We start from the raw sequence: 18974 nt of genomic DNA, 5'->3' as shown, positions 1-18974 counted from the left end.
CCCCTGCTTATCTCCATAACCCTAATCTTACAGATGGTTGCTGGTCACATCTTTTTCCCACATCACTTCTGTATTAGGAAACCTCTAGCAGCATCAAGGTAAATACTTCTGCTTGAAGTATGTGGCCATGACTTGCCAGCATTTGGCCATGAGCGAACTACAGACTACACATTTTCTGTATTAGTCATGGGTTTTCCATCTCCCCACAAACATGCTGCCTGATGGTTGCTGCTGAGCCATTTTGCTTAAGGTCTGGTCCCCTGTATGTCCTTTGCTTTCCCTGATACCTAGTCAAAAATCTCTCCATTCTTCATTGTCCAGGTCCTCTCACCTTTTTATCTAAACCTTACTCCTGCCTTCCGTGGCCCCCTCTCCTCTGAGCTCATATTGTATTTGTAATCTTACCTCAAAGTTATTATAATGATGTACTATCTTCTCATATTTCATACAATTTTCAGGTTGTGTTTACTCCCCAGACTGTAATCTCCTTGAGGGCAAGGACAGTGTCTTTTATTTCTTCTAATTATCCCCTCTTCTTGATATCCTGTTTTCCCCGATCACGCATTTTACCTATTTTTATCTTTGTCATTTTTATTGTATGTGTTTTTGTAAGCTACCTCCAAACATTTGCAGTCTAAAAAAAGTATTTCTTCTGTTTCTGTGACAATACCTATGATTGTGCTAGCTAAACACACAGTGGGGCGTGAGAACCCACTCAATAAAATAATATAATTGGTTTTGAAATACAGTGGGGCATATGTGTATGAATTTCAGGCAAATAAAAAATACATTTCAGTTCTTTAAGAATCTGAATCTAACTGGAATCATTTAAGTCTTCTTAACCCTCTGATTCAGCTGTGTTGTCTTTTATTATATCCCAGTACCTTGAAAATGACTTTAATACAACTAAAACTAAGGAGAGAGAAAAGGCAAAACAAAACAACAAAAACCCTCAGTGGATTTTCAGATGGGAATTTAAGAGGAGTCATTAAGGATATAAGCATTTCTAGATGAGGACACTCGTTTATGGAACATTCCACCAGACACCAAGCTCCATCACCCAACACCCACACTAAGGAGAGGGCAGGAGTGGGAGCTGGGGGGAGAGGGATAGCAGGCAGAGATGGAGACACAGAGACAGTGAGATAAGAGGAGTAATCCAAACCGTAGGATTTTTTTTTTTTTTTTTAAGGAAAAAAATGCATTCTCTGGCATAAGGCATAGTTCAGGATCAAAGGGTAAGATTCTGATTTTAAAAGTTTTGAGTCTACTTTCTTCAGGCCTAAGCCACTGGGTGAATTTAGATGGTGGGGGAGATTATTACAGCTTTGCTTATGTGAAGCATTTCTTTTGAGATACCCTCTTGAAAGCTTCCCCCACTTCAGTTTTATTACAGGGGCTGACTGATAACATGCCAATCCCACACATCTGTCTCAGTGGGTAAAGACATCACAGGAAAGCACAGTTTAGCGTCAAGGGTAGAAATTCAAGCCCAGCTTTGATTTCTGCAACCCTCACCACATCAGAGCAATCCCACAATTGCTACTCCAGTAGAACAAGATACAAGCAGTGCCGGCTATATATGGAGACTGCCCCATTGCCATGGTGGCCGGAGCAAGAGCGGCAGCTCGTCCTATCTCCTCATCTCTTCAGGAGCCCAGCTCTTCCTTTGCAGACAGGAATGGAGGAACGATTCCTTACTCCTTACCTTCGACTCGCGTCCTTGCAGGCGGCTGTTTGTGCAGACTTGGCTGCTTGAACACCGCGGGGCCAATATAATCCGTGCGCCTCCTTTGAGCACCCTGTCTCTTAAATCATCCTCTATGTCCATTCTTACTTACCGTCCACATGTGACAGATGGAGCACAGCCCTTGACTCAGGAAACGAAGGGAAGCCCTGGGGTGCGCTGCTGGGGACAACGGCTCCCTCCTGGGAATCCCCAAGGGGCTTGGGCGAACGGAGAGCACAGCTCCTGGTTGAGTTGGCCAACACTCTGCCGAACACACTCGGATAAATTCGTCGCAAGACAAGCCATTAACTCAAGAGAGGAGCCTTTGGAGAAGAGAAAGGGAGAGATTTAGCTGGGGTGCTGGCAGCTGGGGGCGGTGGCGGGCTCGAGCCTTAACAAGCCCCCTCTCTGTCCGCAACACGGACACCTAGAGTTTTACAAGGAGAGACTGGGGGCGAGGGGTACGTGCAGAAGAGCGGGCCGAGGGCGTGTGAGCATGCGCGGGCGGGGGCGGGAGTCGGCGTGTGTCCCGCACGTGATCATGGGCAGCGGAAGAGGGTGTGTGGGCTGTGGTCTCGCAGGCCTTCTGTTGTTAGTAGGGGGCTTTTCTGGCCTGGCAGAATGTTCTAGTCATGACAGAGCACCTTCGTGGACGCCTCAAGGAAAAGTGCAGTAAGAAATAAGCACCGTGCGTTGCAGGGGGCGCGTGAGGTAAGCGGTCTTGTCTGTCTGGGTTTAGCTGGTGGGGTTTGTAGTTGAGCCACAGGGCTCGCTGATGCACGGAGGGTTTCAGGAACCAAGGTGGTCTCGTTTAGTACGGAAGAGTTTGAAGCCAGCAGTTGTTTCACACCCAGGACCCACGAGCCGCGGTGGCGCTGTCATCTGGTAGCCCCTGAAACACAGAAACGGTTTTTACCCACAGAATCCTCCCTCCCCGCCAAAACTAAGGTTCTTGACCGGAATCCGCTCGGAACAGAGCCTCCTCCGAAACCTTTGTAAGAAAGGGAAAAAGGGAGAGGGGCTACCAACGAAGAGGGCAGGCGGTGGCTGGATTAGCTTGTGTGAAGGCGTGAGCTGGCCGTGAGGCCTCCGTCTTCACTTTGTCTCCGCCTTCAGGGAGGTTATTGAATGTGCTTTTGTGATATAATTTATAAGGAGATTGGTTTTACTCAAAAGGACGTTTTTGCTTTATGCCTTGTAGCACCCTTGAATGCTTAAAAAAAGGGGAAAGGTAATTCCATTAAGCTTTAAATTTTCTCTGGCAAAAGGAATGAGCTAGATGTGATTGGAAAGATAAAGCGCTGGCCTTCGCTTGAACTGACCTTGCTGCCGGGCTTGGGGAATAAGAAGCATGGCCTTTGTTCCACAGGTGTCATTTCATGTTTAATTAGAGGGCTGCAGTTCCGTTTTTTTCCCTCTATAAACCCCAACCTCAATCTCATGAGAAAATGTTCATTAAGTTCCCAGTAGGCAGATCATCTGATCATCATCTTAACGGCTTTGAGAGTCATGTGTTCAGTCTGGTGATCCTTAGTGGGCTCAAGATCAAGGTGAATGTTAAAAACCAAGAAACACTTAGAAGAGGCCTGCGCTTTGAAGGATGACGGGATCTCTGCTTGCATGGAAGGCACTGGTCTTCTTGGCCACACCAAAAAGCTTCAGTAGGATCCCCAAATTCTCTTCTTTAACTTCTTTATTTTTTGGAGGGCAGAGGGAGGAAAAAAGTACTCAAAATTAAAGAATCTCTATTGCTCAAAGTTAAGATGTTTTCACATATCTTGGGGAGGGTTTCTTTGTTAGAATCCAGTTCTGTGATCCTTAACTTATAAATTGGTGCCTCCAAATGAGAAGCTGGATATGGTATAGCAAGGCCACATTTTTGTTTTTACATATTTTTGGTCTGATCATTTAAAAATAGCTATTTTCCGGCGCCTGGGTGGCTTAGTCGTTAAGTGTCTGCCTTCGGCTGAGGTCATGATCTCGGGGTCCTGGGATCAAGCCCTGCATCGGGCTCCCTGCTCATCGGGAAGCCTGCTTCTCCCTCTCTCATTCCCCTTGCTTGTGTTCCTTCTCTTGCTGTGTCTCTCTCTGTCAAATAAAAAAATAAAATCTTAAAAAAAAAATAAAAATAGCTATTTTCTAAAACTGCACTTCCTAATATGATAGCCATTAGCCACATGTGGCTACTTTAAATTAAATTAAATCAGAGATTCACTTCACAGTAGCCACATTTGAAGGGTTCAGTAGCCACAAGTGGCTACCATATTGGACAGTGCAGATAAAAAAACTAAAACTCTACCCGGGTGATAGGTATTAAAAAAAATAAATAAATAACATCTACAGTTTAAAAATAAAATAAAACATTAAAAAAACTAAAACTCTCCATCACTTTTTGGAGCACAAGTTCTATGAGTCAGTGCTGAACTAGAAAATAAATTTTGATGAATTTCTCACCTACGCTCACATATATGTATTCAGAATGGCCAAACACTTAAATAGCAGCTCAAAGGTAATTTTTTTAAGCTGCCATTAGACTACTTCAGTTACCATTTAGGTCTTGTCATTTAATGGCTCGCTGAGTGTGGCAGATGGATCTCTTTCGATAATGGGTCTTTCAGAGGCTCCACCTTCAAAAAGAATTGAATTCCTTGGAAGGTCAACTTGAAAAGCTGCAGAAACAGCTGGAGAAAGCTGAGGTAGCCATAGTGCCAGAAAGGACTCTGAATTTTACATCTTACTTGATCAAACACTTTCTGCTCTGGGAGGAAGACCTTGGTGGTTTTTTGTTTTTTGGTTGTTGTGTATGTTTTGTTTTGTTTTGTTTTGGCTGATCATCCTCTTGCTTACGTAGCTCCCCCTGAGAAGATTAAGGCTAAAGACCTCGTGAATCTGCATGAACCGACAGGGCTGGGTGAGGCCTGTGAGTTCAAGTTTGCCAAGCATATCACCATTGCTCTTGCTGTCTCATCTTCAGCTACCTGAATGATGAGCCAAGTGTTGAATATCTGAATCTCTTTCTGTGGACATTTAGGTAGTATGCCTGCCTGGAATCGCTAAGGACCCCTGTAGCAGTTTTCATACCAGGACACACAGGAGGGACAACCACCAGCAAAAGGCCTGCCTTGTTTCATATTTGTCCTTAGACAAGATCAAAGTCTGGAAGGCTGCACTGTAACATTCAACTTTTGTTGATACTTTTCCTTTTTGTACCATGGCAAGGCTTCCAGGAGTTCTGAATCTTGGAAGTATATGCAGATGCACTGGTAGAATCTAATTATTGACCTTGTTGTGTATCCAGTTTATTTTGTAAGGTCTTTCTCATGGGATCCATTGTACTCTAAAAAAAGTCCACTGGTTCTCAATTTCTCAAAGTAATGGCAGAAGAATAAAAGTCAATCCTATGTGGAAAATCAACCTCTGAGGTCTCCTAGGCTCTTGAAGATAATGTGCTTGGAACAAAGGAGTAGAAATGTGGGATGGCTCTCTCTAAATGATACCCTTTTTCTGTCTGCTCTTGAGCTCAGTAGTAAAATGATGAATCATTCTCACTAAATTGGGTATTCCTTGGGGCGCCTGGGTGGCTCAGTTGGTTGGGCGACTGCCTCCGGCTCAGGTCGTGGTCCTGGAGACCTGGGATCGGGTCCCGCATAGGGCTCCCTGTTCAGTGGGGAGTCTGCTTCTCCCTCTGACCCTCCTCCCACCTTATGCTCTCTCTCTCTCTCTCAAATAAAATAAATAAATAAACAAATAAAGTGGGTATTCCTTGCTTTCCAACTTAATTTTAAAGATCAAATTTTCCTAAAATTTTTTTAATACTTGTCTCCTCCTTTTCTCATTCTCTCTTCCAATACAGCTGACTCTTGAACAACATTGGGGTTGGGGCACCGGTGCCCCACACAGTAAAAAAATCAGCATATAAATTTTGACTCCCCCCAAACTTAAGTACTAATAGCCTACTGTTGACCAGAAATCTTACAGATAATGTAAATAACACATATTTTGTATGTCATATGTTATATACTGTATTCTTACAATAAAGTAGGCTAGAGAAAATAAAATCATGAGGAAGAAAAAATATATTTGCAGTATTATACTGTACTTATTGAGAACAAGTCCATGTTTAAATGGACCTGCACAGTTCAAGCTTGTGTTGTTCAGGGTCAACTGTATATGGCTTCCATTGAAGCCTGGGGCTTTAGTTTTTTCTATCTCGTTCTGATGAGAGACTTACTGTAAATTAGTATAGGTCCCATCTTCAATGGTGAAGGCAAACACCATTCTGATTTCTTGTACATCCTTCTGCAGATGCTATATACACAAGCTAATAGATGTACTATATATCGTCTTTCCCCTCCTTTTTCCCACATGGTAGTATACTCTGTCTTTTTTGTTTAACTATGTATCTCAGAGATGATACAATATCCAAGATTAAAAGACTTCCCCATTCTTTTCATGGTTATGTAGTATTGTTATTATAGTAGATTTCAACCCAGTTTCCTATTGGTGGACATTTAGGTTGTTTCCAATATTTTGCTTGTATAAACAATGCTGCAATGAATATGGTACTGTCGTTTTACTTGATAAATAGATATACCTGGAAGACAAATTCTTAGAAGTAGAATGGGTAAATGCATTTAAAATTTTGATATTTTCTAGATAGCTCTCCCTAGATATTTTATCAAATTACATTCTCATTAGCAAAATATTAAGTGTTCCTCACTTTGCCAACACAGTGATACGTAAGTTTTTAGTTTCCAATTTTACAGATGAAACATATTTCACTGTTGTTAATGTGCATCTACATTAGGAAAGAAGTAGAACATCTTTTAATATATTTGAATTTCTTTTGATAAACTATTTATTCATTTATTTATTTTTAGAGAGATAGAGAGCAGGGGGAGGGACGGGGGGAGGGAGAGAGAGAATCTCCAGCAGACTCCCCACTGAGTGTGGAGCATGACACAGGGCTCGATCTCACAACCCCGAGATCATGACCTGAGCTGAAATCAAGTCGGATGCTTAACAGACTGAGCCACCCAGGCGTCCCTTCTTTATTTATTTTTATTTGTTTTTTAAAGATTTTATTTATTTATTTGACAGAGAGAGACACAGCGAGAGAGGGAACACAAGCAGGGGGAGTGGGAGAGGGAGAAGCAGGCTTCCCGCGGAGCAGGGAGCCCGATGTGGGGCTCGATCCCAGGAGCCTGGGATCATGACCTGAGCCGAAGGCAGACACTTAACGACTGAGCCACCCAGGCGCCCCTTTTATTTATTTTTAAAAGTAAGCTCTATGCCCAACATGGGACCCGAGATCAGGAGCCGCATACTGTCTTGACTGAGCCAGCCAGGCACCCCTGAACTGTCAGTTTATTGGTATCAGGTCGGTTATGGCTAAGATCAGGCTGCAGTGGCTTACACTCAAGGGACTTATTCTCACATAAATCATCTCTAAAGATGAGTAGTTTGGGCTGCCATGAAGGCCACAAGTGTATCAGGGTCTCAAGCTCCTTCTTTTTTTCTCCTCTACCACATTAAAATGTGGCTTCCCTCTTAAAAGTCATCTTATGGTTCAACAGTTGCTAGAGTACCAGTCATCAAGTCTACATTGTAGCTGGAAAAAGGAAAAGCAAAATGGCTAAACGGTGTATACCCTTTTAAGAAAACTTACCAGAAGTCTCCTTTAACACTTTAGCTTGTATTTCAACAACTTAGTAACATGGGTGCATCCGAGAAAAACTGGATGCAGTAACTGAGCACATTGCCCAGATATCGGTTAAAAAGGGAGAATTGGAAAATGAATATTGGGAGGCATTTGGCAGTTTCTGTCACAAATCCTTGGTCAATTTTACTTTTGGGCTTTTGTGGTTATTGTGGGAGCTCTTTATATATAAAGGAAATTCTCTTTGTTACAGGAGTTAAATACCTTTTTCCGAATTGTTTTCTTTTGACTTTGATTACGGTGTTTTGTCATGGAGATACTTTTTCTGTAGTTGAAGGTATCAATGTTTTCTTTTTTATGGCTTCTGATTTTTTTTTTTAAAGATTTTACTTATTTATTTGAGAGAGAGAGAATGAGAGAGAGCGAGTACATGAGAGGGGGTAGGGTCAGAGGGATAAGCAGACTTCCTGCCGAGCAGGGAGCCCGATGCGGGACTTGATCCCGGGACTCCAGGATCATGACCTAAGCCGAAGGCAGCCGCTCAACCAACTGAGCCACCCAGCGCCCCATGGCTTCTGATTTTTGAGTCATATTTAGGAAGGCCTTCTCACTCTGAAATCTGTCATGTTTTTTTCTAGTACTTTTACAAGGATTAAGACCTTGAAATATTCAACTCAAGGTCAAAGCCTTCTGGAACCAAATTTCTTATTTAAGTTGGAAGCAATAGCAGTGACATCTGGCTCACTGATTACCAGTAGGGATAGTTCTGTTGTCTTTGGAGACTTAACAGTATCACTAAATTAGTGTTGCCATATAATAATAGTATTGAATGGTGGCTCAAAGATTAATGTGAATTGCAGGTCCCTTCAACATGATTATTGGATGTCTGGATCATTGCAGTGCAGTAAGAATTTGCCCTGAGTGAGACCAAGGTGGTGTTTCTGAAATGGAAATTGAAACAAGCCAAGCCAGAAAGTTATTAATAAGAAACACAAAATGAATAAAAGAAACATTCATTTGTAAATCAGAGTATTTTCAAACTGTCCCAGTTCATATTGGCTGATTACCACTCCAGTAGCTTCTTATTGTCTCTGATGGTAATTATTCCCAGGAACAAAGTCCCATTAGATATATCCATATATACCAGAGCATATCCCATTGTAGTCTGCAGTTCACAGGAGTTAGTGAAGGGCAAGGCCTTGCTAAGCCTGGACATTGGCTAATCTCTTTTCTAAATATCCTCTCCATTACTTTGGTAGCTTGGCAAATTCTTTCTCTTGGAAAGGAATAATTTCAATAGGATGCTACCTCGATAAGGACATAGCTTAATTAGTTCAAACAAATTTTTAAAAAATTTCATATGGATACACTCAACAACTTAGCCTAACATCTGTTAAAAGCATTTTCCAAACTTGAATTCTGATGTTATAACTTGTTGGCATTCCATGAAAGAGTAAAATCATAGTCTAAAGATGATGTTCCCATGCTTTGCTGAGACCTACTGGTTATCATACAGTTGGGTTATAGATCTAGTACTTCTTCCTGTGGCTAAGAAACAACTTCTAGTGGCCACCAGACATTTTAGTTGCCATGAAGGGGGGAGAGAGAAGCAGAAGTGATAAAACTCCACAGGCTCTTTTAAGAAGACTTTAAGCTTCTTGGGGAACTAACCAAAAAGGTTCGTTAGTGGGAGAGGTAAAATGTATTGTAACCACTAAATTGATTACTGCAGACATCTTCTGTTTGAGGTATATGCAAAGAATTTTTATGAAGTAGAAATTACATCAAATGTATCTCAGGTTAAAAAAAGGAAAAAAGAAAAATTTTAAGAATTAACGCAAGGGACACATAACGATTGAACATCAAATTTTAATCTTGAACCTTTTCTCCAGTCTTCAAATTATTAACACGAAAAGGAATGATAAATTGCAATTTTATCATTGCCATATCGCTGTGTAACAAGCCCTTGTTACAAAATCTCCATCTACTGTCTCCAAAAAACCAATAGAAAACCCATACATTATATTATCTAAGTGATCTATTAACAGATGAAATTTTAACCAACTTCATAGCAGGAAACTATTAACAGAGGTACTTCAATCACATAGCTTGAAATATGGAGAAAAGACAGGTAAAAAATTATCTTAAGCTGTAGTAGTCTTTTTACTTTTTAAAATTTTTATAAAATACACTAATTTCCCAAAATAAAGAATATTATGACACATTGGTGTCAACTTACACAGATGAAAGCTGATGTCAGCTTTTTTTCTAACTAAAGTTCATTTCACCAAACCTTTATATATTACATGAATATCCAAGTATTTTTTAAAAATTCAACACACAGGAACATAATGTACAGTGTTTTATTAAAAAAAAAAAGGTTAATTTAGGAATGATTTCATTTTCAACCACATAATATCTTTTTAAGACCATGAAACCTCTTGCTATTGCAAGAAGACTTTTCAGTTCACGTTTCTATTTCCCAGTTGTAATTCTTAGAGTAAAAAATGAAAAAGCTTTTTTTTTTTGTTTTTTTGTTTTTTGTTTTTTTACAAGAAAACTGTAGCAACAATTTCATTCACTACCAGGCTGTCTTCCCTCCTTTTGCTTTTAGGACTACCCAGACCCACAACTGCGTGGCACCGGAATGTAATGGGGAAGAGAGGTCAATGACATCAAAGAATGGATATAAAAAGATGGGCACAGCTGGATCCTGCTGCAGTTGTAAGGTGTGGGCACTTTCACTGGTGCAAGGCCTCCCAGAGCCGCAAGGGAACTGTCACAGGAGCAGTCTCCTGGCTCATCCTTTATATCAGTCAGCTGGGAGGACAGAAAGGAACATTTTCACTAATGACTTGTATAACGGCTGATGGATGCCTTAGCCAGGGAGGGAGGGAGTACACCCAGAGACCTTGGTCAGGAGCGAAAAGAACGTTGTTTATTTTACACCTCCTGCACTGGTCACTTCTGAGCCCAAACTAACTTCAACAGGAAATTGCAATGAAATATACACAACATGCACAGTCTATATTACTGTGGGAATCCAGTAACACATGCAAGATGGTGGGAAAAGAATCACAATGGATGAATGTAAACTTTTCACAGTGTTTCTTATAGCCTTTGACTTAAGCACGAGGGCATCACTTACCACCACAATCGCACAAACGTTTTATTGTGTCCTGGGCATGCAGATCACTTGGCATAAAAATGGCGATTACATTTCATAGCCATTCTCAGGAGTACAACTTCAATTTTCCCAATTTCCAACCAATGAATTGAGCTCCTTCTGTTATAAAACTAAATATATTTCTGAATACATTTTTGTTCAAGGGTTGTGCTTTATTTTTTCTTACCACTTCACTGACTTCATTCTAGGGAAATTAAAAACCCACAAAATTATATTGAGGACTAGGTCTTAAGGGTGATTCCTGACCAAACCAGAAAGACAGGGAGCCGCTAACTTCTTTTCTCTCAAGTTTCTGTCTCCCTACCCCAGGCCTTTATTGATTCTGATTCAGTTATATGTTTTGGTTTCCCAAAGAGGAAAACCAAATTAGAGAACTGGCATTTCTGGCTTAAAGAAGCAAAAAAGTAACACAGGTTGGGGGGGGAGGGGCTCATTCTATGTCAAAAAGAAATCTCTTGCTCTCAACAGGAGATAATCCAGCTTCTCCTTAGCTATCATTTCATAAATTAATAATTTCTTAAAATCAAAATCCAAAGAATTTATCTATTACAAGAAAAATTCAAGTTTAAAAAAGCAAATAAATTAGTTAAGCCTTGTAAACAATTGTCCATTTTAGCTATATATCTTTTTAAAAAAGGTTTTTCTGTATAGTAAATCAGACAGTACAAGGCACACCTTACACATCAGAATCCAGAGTGACAGGACCCACATACATAAACACACACACACACACACACACGCCTTCTTCACGCTGTTGGCTGGCCTAACTGTGCTGGGGGCACTGGGGTTGCACACCAATCCTTTGCTCATCTCCTGACCATCTGGAAGTCCACAAATGTGCTCTTTCCATTAAATTGCTTTGTGCTGTTTTGTTGTGTGATGTGACTTTCAGCCTTCTCAATGTTAGTGTCCTCAGATGTTTTCCACAAAGCTTCCTGGGAAAAGGCCAGTTTTCCCATTACGTTGTAATGTGCCTTTGAACCAGCCATCTTCTCGCTTTTTATGAACAAACACAATATCTCCTTCTTTCAGTTCAAGTTCTGCCTCACTCTGAGGAGGATAGGAAACTACCACCCTGTGCCTAGAAAAAAAGAGATATATTTTAGTTAAAGTCACTCAAAGTAGTAAAAAAAAAAAAATGGTGTACTACTGGTCTAAAACAGCTTTAAACATAAACAGTATAAGAAGTAACATAAGTTTGTTTCTAACATTCGTAAAACAACTGAGACTAGGTTTTCTGTTTTGTAGAGACTAGGTTTTAATAGAGTTTGGATGTTTAACAGCTCGCTATCGATGACCTAGACTGGTTTGAATGACCTTTACAGGGAAAGCTATTCTTGTGCCCTCCCATAGCGAAAATTTTATTCCATTTCCTAGCAGGAAATGCCCTGTCCTTCCATCTTCTCCAAGAAGAAAGGAGTGAATTTATTTGATTGGTGAGTAAGAGAAGCAGTTGAATAGGTGGGTTCAGTCCTCTCTGAACTACCTGCCTCCAGGCTGAGTGGGTTCTGCTCTGCCTCTGCTTCCACACTGGAAGCATGGAATGGTCAGGGGTCAGGCCTGCCTTCTAGAAGTGGGTCTGGAAGTCTGTCTCTCTGTGTCCCTTACACTGGGGCTTGACGTGGATGAGGCAGCAATTCTAAGGAAGTTCATCTGCCTTATATACCCAAATTCTCCCTCGGGCAGGCTGTCCTAAGGTCTAGACAGGGAGGGGAGGACCATAGCCACAAATTCAATCTAACACCACCAGTAATGAGGTTGACATTCTGATCTCCATTAGTCTGATAACTGTGTCTCTTTCTCTATTGGTTTTCAACTCTGATATTAGTGGGAAAAGGTTTAATTATCACTTAAAACCCCCAGAAGCCTTGTTGGTTTAATACTATCTATCTCCCCTCTTCCTTTCTCCTTAGTCTCCTTCTGCAAAATTATGATTAACAGCCATGGAAGACAGATTGAGGTTTTGTGCCCCATATCCTTTATCTTTCCATTTTTCCAGCACTACTGCTCTCCTTTACTTCTCTCTTGCTTTTCCTAATCAAAGGGGGGAAAAGGTGGTGTATGGTAGCCAACCTCAAAGATGGCCGGCCCCAGTGACCGTTGCCTCCTGATATTCATACTCTTGTGTGATCTCCTCCCACAATGCACAGGGATGATATGTGTGACCAATAAAATACTGTGAAAGTAACTGTGATTTCTGAGGCTAGATCATAAAAGGCATTGTGGCTTCTACATTAGTTTCTCTTGGATCATGCACTCTGGGGAAAATTAGCTGTAATGTTGTGAAAAAACTACATCCCTATGGAGAGGATCACATGGTGGGTAATAGGTCTCTTTTATTTCTTTTCTTTTCTTTCTTTTCTTCCTTCCTTCCTTCCTCCCTCCCTCCCTCCCTCTCTCTCTTCCTTTGATTTTATTTATTAGACAGAGATGGAGGGGCAGAGGGAGAGGGAGACAGAATCTGAAGCAAACTCCCCGCTGAGCATGGATCCACAACTGTGAATTCACGACCTGAGCCAAAACCAAGAGTTGGATGCTCAGCTGACTGAGCCACCCAGGAGCCCCTAACTGAGGTCTCTTTCTAAAAGCCAACTAACTAGCCAATAGTGATGTGAAGGAGTCACTTGAAAGAGTCCCCCAGCCCTGGTCAAGCATTTAGATGACTACAACTGAGGCTGATATCTAGATGGACTGCAACCTCAGGAAATAGCCCAAGCTGGAACCATCCAGATAAGCCACTCCCAAGTTCCCAACCCACAGAGGCTGTGGGGTAACAAATGTTTATTTTTGTTTTAAGCCACTTAATTTTAGGGGTAATTTGTCACATGGCAACAGTTAATTAGAAAATGTGAACATACATCTTTCTCCATTTGCTGTTATGCACTATTCAGTCATAAAGGTGATTTTGAGCTTCTATTTTTGTTTGGTTCTTAAAGTCAGAAAATAAGTTTACAGCCTCACAGGACCCACTCTTGACTGTAAGTAAAGAATAATATGGCTTAAATAATGATAGTCATAACAAATTCTATAGAACTGCCCCTAAACTATGAAACCCATTAGAGCCCAGTCCTTTCAGAAGATTGCTAGCTTCACCAATCTCCATCTCATAAAAACCTGAACCGACTCTCATTAAGAAGGATCACAGCAAGCGCCCCAGACTATTACTCTAAAAAAAAAAAAAAGAAAGAAAAAGCATCTCTGCAAAAGTCAAGTGACTGCCCAAACCGTTCCTGAGCTACTTTGGGCACATGAACCAAATTATCCTCCAAGGTCTGAAGCAAAGGTATAGCATGGAGGTTGACTTATTTCTAAGAAAGTTTCAGTTAATTCAAACATGGATTAACATGTTGAACCCACAAGGTTCAGGGTTCCAATCAAGCATGAACTGAGGGAGGAGGCATGGCACTCTGCGCAAAGGCACTGTGTGTGAAGCTCTGGGCTAGGGGTTGCTTTAGCCTTAAAGGTCATTTGGAGTAGCTTAACTTTGGGCTAATTATCTCTGCTCTCTCAGTCTCAGCTTCCTTATCTGTTGAAAGAGATTGCTGTAACTTAAACAGGTACTGTCATGTAATGGAGTAAGATTGTAAGTGTGATGCTCTTAGCACGCTGTCTGTTACAGAGTTTATACTCCCAAATTCTAGCTCCCACTGGCATCATATGGCTTAGGCAAAAGCAGGCAGGGGTCTGGTGCTTCGAGGGGGTGAAGGATGGGCCAGGAAGTCACTGGCCATCTCTACCCAGGAAACAGACTCAGGCCACAGCCTAAAGAACTGCCTGGTAATGAGACTTGACACTTGAGAATGATAAAGTTAGGTTTCGGAATTCCCTCTCTGCTATCTTTAAAAGTGGGACAAATAATTTCATCATAGACTTATCTGAAGGAAGGGATCCAGATGAAAATATTTCTCAAGTATGATGCCAACATGCTAAAAATTCATGTAAAAAGCAATGTAACAAGTTGCCATTTGGGGCAAGTTAAAATTTGAGCAAAGCTTTGTAAGTCTGAAAAGAAGCATACAAGTGACTCAAATTGCATTCAGAGTAGATCTCTCATGAAATGTATTCCCCATCGGTTCTCTGTGAGCTGCCTTAAAGGTAAAATGGAACAAAAATAGTTCTCGAAAAACTTGAAGTGAATTAGATTAATATTTGCATTTTATAAAATGCACTAAACCAATTTTGTCAAAATTTTTTGAACTAGAACTGCTGCTGGGCTAAGAACATAATCTTCCTGCCAAGTTCCCAGTGGGAGCAAATTTTCATTGCTAAGTTATAAACCTCTGGGGGGTGGAACGAGAAACCATGTGCATAATGGAAACTGTGACACAGTCCTGATTGTATGAAGACTACCAGGTGCAGCGGTAACAGACTCCACTTAGAAATCTTCCAGCTCTGATCCTGGCCTCGAGCCTTGTGAGGTAGTTTGCACACAGATTTCTAACACAGACTCTTAAGGCCAAATTCTGGGCACAACTGGCCAACTATCTCAGGCATGGAAAGTAGAATGTTTACAGACCAACAGACAGATGTAAGGCACAGCTGCAGAGGCCCTTCACATCTGTTCCTCCACCCTCTGCCCTACTTGGATTATGCTTGTCTTTATTTGAGTAGGGCTTTGGGGAAGTTCTGAACCTCAGGAGTTGAAGACCCCTCTCCCATAACCTCCCATGGGACCTGCTAATCCCACTTTCAAAATCTGTACCCATCTACTCCTCTTCATTGTCACTGCCACCATCCTGGTGGACAAACTCATGTGAACCTTCCACCTGGTCAAATAATGTACCTGTCCTCCCTGCCTCCATCTCTTCTGCCCCTATTCCATGTCTACACAGAACTGACAGACTCTTCACTGGCAACTGTACTTGTTTTTTTTTTTTAAGATTTTACTTATTTACTTGAGAGGGAGAGCGAGTGAACGAGAGAGAAAGAGTAGGAGCAGGGAGCCTGATGTGGGGCTCGATCCCAGGACTCCGGGATCATGACCTGAGCCAAAGGCAGACGCTTAACCGACTGAGCCACCCAGGTGCCCCACAACTCTACTTGTAGTTATCTAATGCTCAAAAATCACTACTGGCTTCCAACACCTGTGAATAAGGTTAATCTTCAGCTTGGTATGTAAAGCCCTCAATGATCTGACCTCCATCTCTCTCTCTATATCTACAATGATCTCCATGAAGGTACCAAACACGCCTCTAAACCTGAATGTGCCCACCATATATGGCTTTTACGTCTCCACTCCTTGGCTCATGTGGTTCCTTCCATTGGGAACCCCCTGTGATGACACCTCTGCCCATCCACACCTGATCAGCCTCCCACAGCCTGGCTCCAATTTGCCCCTGCAAAATCTTCTCTAGCCCCATGGCTGGAAGTAATTTCATGCTTGCTCAGATCCCAGAGGCCTGATGCGGGGCTCGATCCCAGGACCGTGGGATCGTGACCTGAGCCGAAGGCAGACGCTTAACGACTGAGCCACCCAGGTGCCCTGGGAGAGAAAGAATCTTAAGCAGACTCCATGCTCAGTGTGGAGCCCAATGCGGGGCTCGATCTCATGACCCAGAGATCGTTACCTGAGCCGAAATCAAGAGTCAGACACTTAACCAACTGAACCACCCAGATGACCCTGTGATAATTCTTAATAAGCATGTTGAATGACAAAAGGCACAATGTATAGTAAAACTATTTTTTTAAAGGTGCAAAGCTCCTTAAAAAGGACTGTAATTTGACAAACACTAAAACATGGAAGGACCTTGAGAATATTATGCTAAGTGAAATAAGCCACACACAACAGGACAAATATGTATGAGGTATACGGCATGGCTCACAGTCTTGGCCCTGAATGGGCTTCTGCCTCTTGCTGGCTTTGTGACCCTCAGTTTTTGTGACAGTTACCAAGGTGGAATTCAAGAAACAGAGGTTTGCTATACAAAGAAGCTCTACTGATACCCCATTGCCAATCTTCCTGGCTTGGGCTATGATGTTCAGTCTTCCACCTAAATGAGCCCTTGCAATCTTTTATTTGTATAAATTTTCTAATTCCTTTATTTTTCTGGCCTCTCCTGCAGTCTCTGTAATTCGTACATTTTTGTTGTTATTTCTAATCTCTCCTGGTACAGCCTAAATTGGATCCCTTGTGGCTCTGGGAGGCATTCTGCCCATCACCCTGGTCTGGGTAAGTAACCTGCACTGCTTTCTGCCAGTTGCTACAGCAATCTAATATCCAATTAAGTATTTCACTGGCAAAACCATACTAGCTCGCTTTGTAGCTTTGCTTGAAGTCCAAGTAAATTATATCCATTGCTTCACCCAGTGGGTTCATTGTCACTAACTCAAATTAATCATGCTGGTTAAACCCGACTGACTTTCTGTAAATCTATCTCTATCCAATTTGTGTGTTTCCAAGTGTTCTAGTTTAATCCCTGATCAAAGATCATAGGTTCTTTTCCAATTTAGGAGATGGGTTTATAGGTATGTGGTTATCAGTTTAATTCCTAAGCTTCAAAATACAGAGATGATGTGCGGTGTCTCCTTAAGCCCTTATCTATTCTTTTTCAGAAGAGAAAAAAAAAAGAAAAGCCTGTCACATATACTTTCTTTTATTGCCATCCTTTCTGAAATATTTTGTTTCTGTTTTCTCTTCACTATATCCTAATTATTTTTTCTCCATTACCTAAAATAGAGCCTAAGATACCTGTTCTATTATTTCTGCTGTCATCAGTTATACATCTTCTGCCTCCAGGATAGAGCATTGCTTGCTTGTTTTCCTCAGCCTCTGTGACAAAAAAGGATCCTTTTGTTCCTCAGAGAATTGTCTCCGCTGACACCAAGACCTGTCAACACACCTCAAGGTTCATCCTTTCTTACTGTGAGATTGCTTAAGTCTTTATGTCACGTGCATGCTTCTTTCCATTGAGGGCACTGGCTGCCCTACTCACATTCTTTTACTTTAGATTTATGGGACAGAGTCATGGTTTGAGGGGAAATTTTATGCTTGCTTTCATTATAATCTTTGGGGGAATCCTATCTCATACTGTACCAACGGTATATAATGAGAACTACCTCTACGAAATTCTATCAGTAAAAATTCTACCAGAAGAATCCAAGGCTTCTGCACTCTGCCAGGGCAGGAGCTGTTGATATTTACATTGTGAATCAAGGAATCTAAGATCCTGAAATACTTTCTGAATCATACTGATGTGAAAGTTATTCTTCCCTTCATTTTTAGCAATAAGTACTTTTTATTGTGTTAAAAATTTTGAAATATCAAAACAGATAATCCCTAAATGATATCCTTGGTAGCTTTCTACTAACCAAAAAATTTCATTCCCAGTGGATCATAAGTTGTTTTCCTATACTACTTGTTTCCACACATTTCCCCTATTGTTTTTATAGTCAGGCAGACCTAAGAATACAAGTTAAATAAATACTATCACCATCATTGTATGAAGGCAAAGGGACTGTGAAAGGTTGGTCAGGTTGGCTATTATATTTAATATTCCACTGAACATATGGATTATAAAAATATAAACTTGAGCAGAAATCTTCTCCAGACCCCCTTTCCACTTGTAAAAACTGAAATGGTTATTTGAAAAACCTGCCAGAACATTCCAGAGTGCCCGTGCCCATCTGTTCCGTCATTAAATTCTCCATGTTCCTTATCTGATATGCATCCCCCTGCTCCCTGAACCACCATCACCTGTCTGCATTAGCGATTTCTCCTTTTCAGATGCATTGAACAGCAGGAGCCTGCTGTTAGAAATGAGCTCCTCTAAGAGGAAAGGGCCAGAATGCAGAAGCCACAGAGACTGAGGACATCTGGCAACTGAAAAGGAATGCATAATGGGGGAGGGAGGCAGCAGTGCCAGAGCCGGTGCCTAGGGAGAGGCTGGGCAAAATGAACTTTCAGAACAGTCACATAAACACCACAAATGACAGGGAAAAGAGGAGAGAGACTCAGGGCACGAAGGAAAAACTGCAGATCAATGCCTGGGGGTGGGAAGGAAAGAAGGAGCCTTTGTGACCAAAAGAAAGTAAACAAGTCCCTGGACTAACTCCAGGGACAGAAGGCCCTATCCCTGGAAAGCGGAGTAATACTGCAGGAAAAAAGGTTGACTCTCAGAATAAAGGATTAAGTGGATGCAGGACGAAATTTCAAAGCTTTATGAGGAGCACAGTAGATGAGGGGAAAGATAGAATGATTTTATTTGTGGAGGAGGAACACTTTTTAAAGTAATGTCTCATTTCAAAACTGGTTCTATAAGGATTAGAACTACAAAAAATTATTTCACCAAACTATGAAAATACATAATAAACTGTGTACTTTGTACTTAGTGCATGTAGGTTGTTTGAAGTTTATTCTTTTCCAGTTTATTTTTTGGTAAAAAGGTATGCCCCCCCCAATT

The 18974-nt window shown here is 41.4% G+C and overlaps 1 protein-coding gene across 1 annotated transcript in view; it reads right to left on the bottom strand.

Moving 5' to 3' along the window:
- Positions 1-9237: 9237 nt before the first annotated feature.
- The window catches only part of SH3RF1 (SH3 domain containing ring finger 1), a 172219-nt gene continuing 162482 nt past the window's right edge, over positions 9238-18974 (bottom strand). Inside the window, exon 11 of the mRNA XM_081812909.1 lies at positions 9238-11656. Coding sequence (XP_081669035.1) covers positions 11488-11656 — 169 coding nt within the window. The 3' untranslated portion in view covers positions 9238-11487. The remainder of the gene's footprint in view (positions 11657-18974) is intronic.

Source organism: Leptonychotes weddellii, chromosome 2, assembly GCF_054177405.1.
Source record: "Leptonychotes weddellii isolate Sample4059 chromosome 2, ASM5417740v2, whole genome shotgun sequence".
Lineage (NCBI taxonomy): Eukaryota > Metazoa > Chordata > Mammalia > Carnivora > Phocidae > Leptonychotes > Leptonychotes weddellii.
Note: the sequence above shows the minus strand (reverse complement) of the source record. Positions and strands in the feature narration are given on the sequence as shown.